Consider the following 3,288-nt stretch of genomic DNA (forward strand, 5'->3'; position numbering starts at 1 on the left):
AACGCTATTAGTTACTGCAAAAAGTAGTTGCGTTACAGTTACGCGTTACTTTGTAACGCGTTAGTCCCAACACTGATTATCACTTTAAAAGGGGATCCAACCAGTTACATTCTGTTGTCGGTAACGATGCTAAAAAAATAAACGTTTGAATGAGTTTCCCCATGACAGGCGCTGTGTACCTGAGGGGAGCACTTCTTGCTCTGCCAGTGCACCCACTTCTGCTGAGCTGAAACACAACACAGGAAAACAGTGGAACTTAGTTAAAAAAAAAGCTCAAAAATATTTAACCTTATCCAAACAAGTGGAAAATGGAATGTGAAAAATCACCTAAATAAACACATCTTTGCACGCTGTACACATATTTACAATTGCTATTGTACAAATACCCTTGGTTTTAATAAACAGAACATCATATGAAACAATGTGAGAGTCCATACATGAGTACTTTAATAATACAATTGTGTACACATCTGCTACATATACTGTACTGTATACTGTATCTTTGACATACATCACAAGCCAATCTCAAGGACAATACACTAGCTGTTGCAAAACAGATGCAAAAAAATAACTGTTCTCACACACACACGCACGCACGCACACACACACGCACACACACACACACACACACAGGTTGTGGTATTTGTACAGCAGGAAGCATGTCCTGTTATCGAGTCACAGCTGAATCACAGTGTAGCTAATCAACAACAGAAACCACTGTTTACATGGTTAGCATTTCTCAGCATACATTTCATTTTTATGTTGTTTAATAATATTATGACTTTTTGTTCCAGAAAAATATACATTTTCATCTGTAATTCTGAACTCTAGCACTGCAGTAATATTATCAGTGGGGGTTGGAGGCGTGGGGTGTAACTGACATGCAGCAACAGGTTTTTGGTAAAGCCAATAGCAAATGTGTTGTATCATGCACCACCTCCACAGTGAAACTCACCAATGTCAAACACCCAGAGGGGACATCTCCACTTGGTGTATGCAGAATCCAGCAGTCCTCCAAACACGTATAGGAAGCCCTGAGGACGTCAGAGCGTAATGTTCACACACTGACACATCAGGCAGAGGGATATCAGCAGAGATACAAGCAACATAAGATCCTTTATATGCTTGTTATGGCAATACAAGTAATACAAAAGAAATACATAAAAATCCACTTGATGAGTTTGTACCTCATGGGCAACCATAGAATGTTCCTCTAGTTCTTCTGGTGCAGCGTCACTGGTGCAGTTTAACTCTGTCCACTCGTCACAAACTGAAATGTTTCAAAATGAGTTTTGATAAGTCGGGGATCTTGCAAAACTACTCATCTTTCCTGTCCTTTGTACTTAGGATTGCAAAGGGCGGGATATTTCCGGTAAATTTCCATGGGAAGTTAAGCTGGGGAATTTTGGAAATATTCCATATTTTTAATTAATTAATTTAAGTTTTCCGCACTCTCGCGGGAATATCTCCGCAATGGAGCAAGCTTAAGTTTCACATTCGATTGCATGATATAGCCCAGCGCAACACCTTCATCACACATGTTGCCACTTGTTTGTACCATTTGCAGGCGATGTGTAATCTGTTCTAGAAAAACGATGTGTTTTTGGATACTTGGGGAGTTAGGTGGTCCGTGAGTGTTTTTTTATTGGTTAAGTGGTTCTTGGTATGAAAAAGTTTGAGAAACACTGTACTAGATGAATACATGAGTATGTGATATTTGCAATTTAAACATTAAATAAATATATATTACTCCATAATATCATCAAAACTTACTTCGCTTTGTGTAGTCAACAGGCTCAAATGTGTGGCTTCATTTGTCTTGTGCTTTGGGCTCAAAAGTGTGGTCCTGTCTTCTAGAAATCATCAGTGCATGTGATGGAGGAATGCACAGTGCCTCTAGGGGTTGTGGTACTATCATACAAATCCATTTTCTACATATAGTATATAATGCATAAAATAAAATGCTTCCTAACATCTGTATTACATTCATATTTTTGTTTTGATTTTATTTTTTAATGTTTTTTTAGGCTGTACCAAATGAAATTCGATTGAGTTTTTTCGAATGAAGCAAATCTCTGTCCTCGTATTTGATGACGTAATTTATGCTGTATTGATGCTTAGACCACCACGTTAATACAGGTGCGTGTCTTCCTTTGAGTGCAGCACGGCGGAGAGCAAACTAATGTAAATTGAAGCTGAATACGTTGTAGAAAAAAACATGTTTTGAAAACGATTACATCTATCTCTTTTCTATTAAAGTTGACTTTACAATGGTCTGGAGTTATTGGAATTTATAAAAAACAATATATTTAGCTTCAAAGTATTGGGTACAGTCCTGTTTTATTTTTGTCATCCAGTAGTAAACTCTTCCTTGAGGGCACTAAGGTAAAGTGGACAGTAGCTGTGTGTAGCCCTTACCCACGCTGTACCTCCAGAAGTCCCTCAGACTGCTGTTGTCTCGTCCTCCCAGGATGTAGACGTGTCCACCAGAGCTGCAGCATGCGTGCTTGTAGCGGTCACAGGGGGTCCGGCTGCTGTGGGGGAGCCGCGTCCACAGGCAGGGACCACTCTCACTCATGTCTTGCATCCTCTGCGCTCATGACCATTTTCTAAATGAAGCAATATTTGAGAAAAGTTAGCACATAATGTAATAAATGCACCTTTAACCAAGTCTGTTTTCATACAGCCTTCTATTACATCCCCTATGGAGTGGTGCAATAAGGAGGTTTTTTTGTAGGCTGACACAGAAGTTAGCATCACAACAGGGCTCCCTCTACTAAAAGCAATGGGATTCTTACATTGGATTTCAGAATATTGCAGAAAATGAGCTCTGTGGCAAACACACGTTTATGATACCTTCATGTATTAACACCACAACAGATGAAGCTTAAATGCAATCACTAGAAGTAAAAAGCTAACTCTATAAACTGACTATATCATGGTCACATGACATCACCACCGCTAAGCTTGCAGCGTGATGACGTTTAGTAGTTTAATTTAGTCACTTGTTAACTGTTGTTTTTATGACACATAGAAGCATCAGACGTGCATACACCAGTGGTGTATGTACTGATGTATTTGACGTCATCAGAGAAATCGGGAAAATCTCTTAAACCTGCGGTAACCACATATTATACACTTTATATCAGGCCTCTCCCCAAAAACACAATCAAAAATGAAATAAGTTATTTCCACATGTTTGGACTCACTCCTGCTGCACCACTCTTGATTAGTTTACTAGGCTGACTGTAGGTCAGTTTGGTTGGGCGTCCGTGGCTCAGTCTGTGG

At 39.4% G+C, this 3,288-nt stretch overlaps 1 protein-coding gene across 1 annotated transcript; it reads right to left on the minus strand.

Moving 5' to 3' along the window:
* Positions 1 to 2,605, minus strand: LOC104966208 (coiled-coil domain-containing protein lobo homolog). Its single transcript, XM_010795386.1, has 4 exons — positions 2,419 to 2,605; positions 1,188 to 1,270; positions 956 to 1,034; positions 1 to 226 (listed from the first exon to the last, which is right to left on the minus strand). The coding sequence occupies exons 1-4, from the start codon at positions 2,585 to 2,587 to the stop codon at positions 105 to 107; spliced, it is 453 nt and encodes a 150-aa protein (XP_010793688.1). The 5' UTR covers positions 2,588 to 2,605; the 3' UTR covers positions 1 to 104.
* Between the last annotated feature and the right edge of the window lie 683 nt (positions 2,606 to 3,288).

Source organism: Notothenia coriiceps, unplaced genomic scaffold (assembly GCF_000735185.1).
Source record: "Notothenia coriiceps isolate Sejong01 unplaced genomic scaffold, NC01 NC01_scaffold00037246, whole genome shotgun sequence".
In the NCBI taxonomy this organism is placed as follows: domain Eukaryota; kingdom Metazoa; phylum Chordata; class Actinopteri; order Perciformes; family Nototheniidae; genus Notothenia; species Notothenia coriiceps.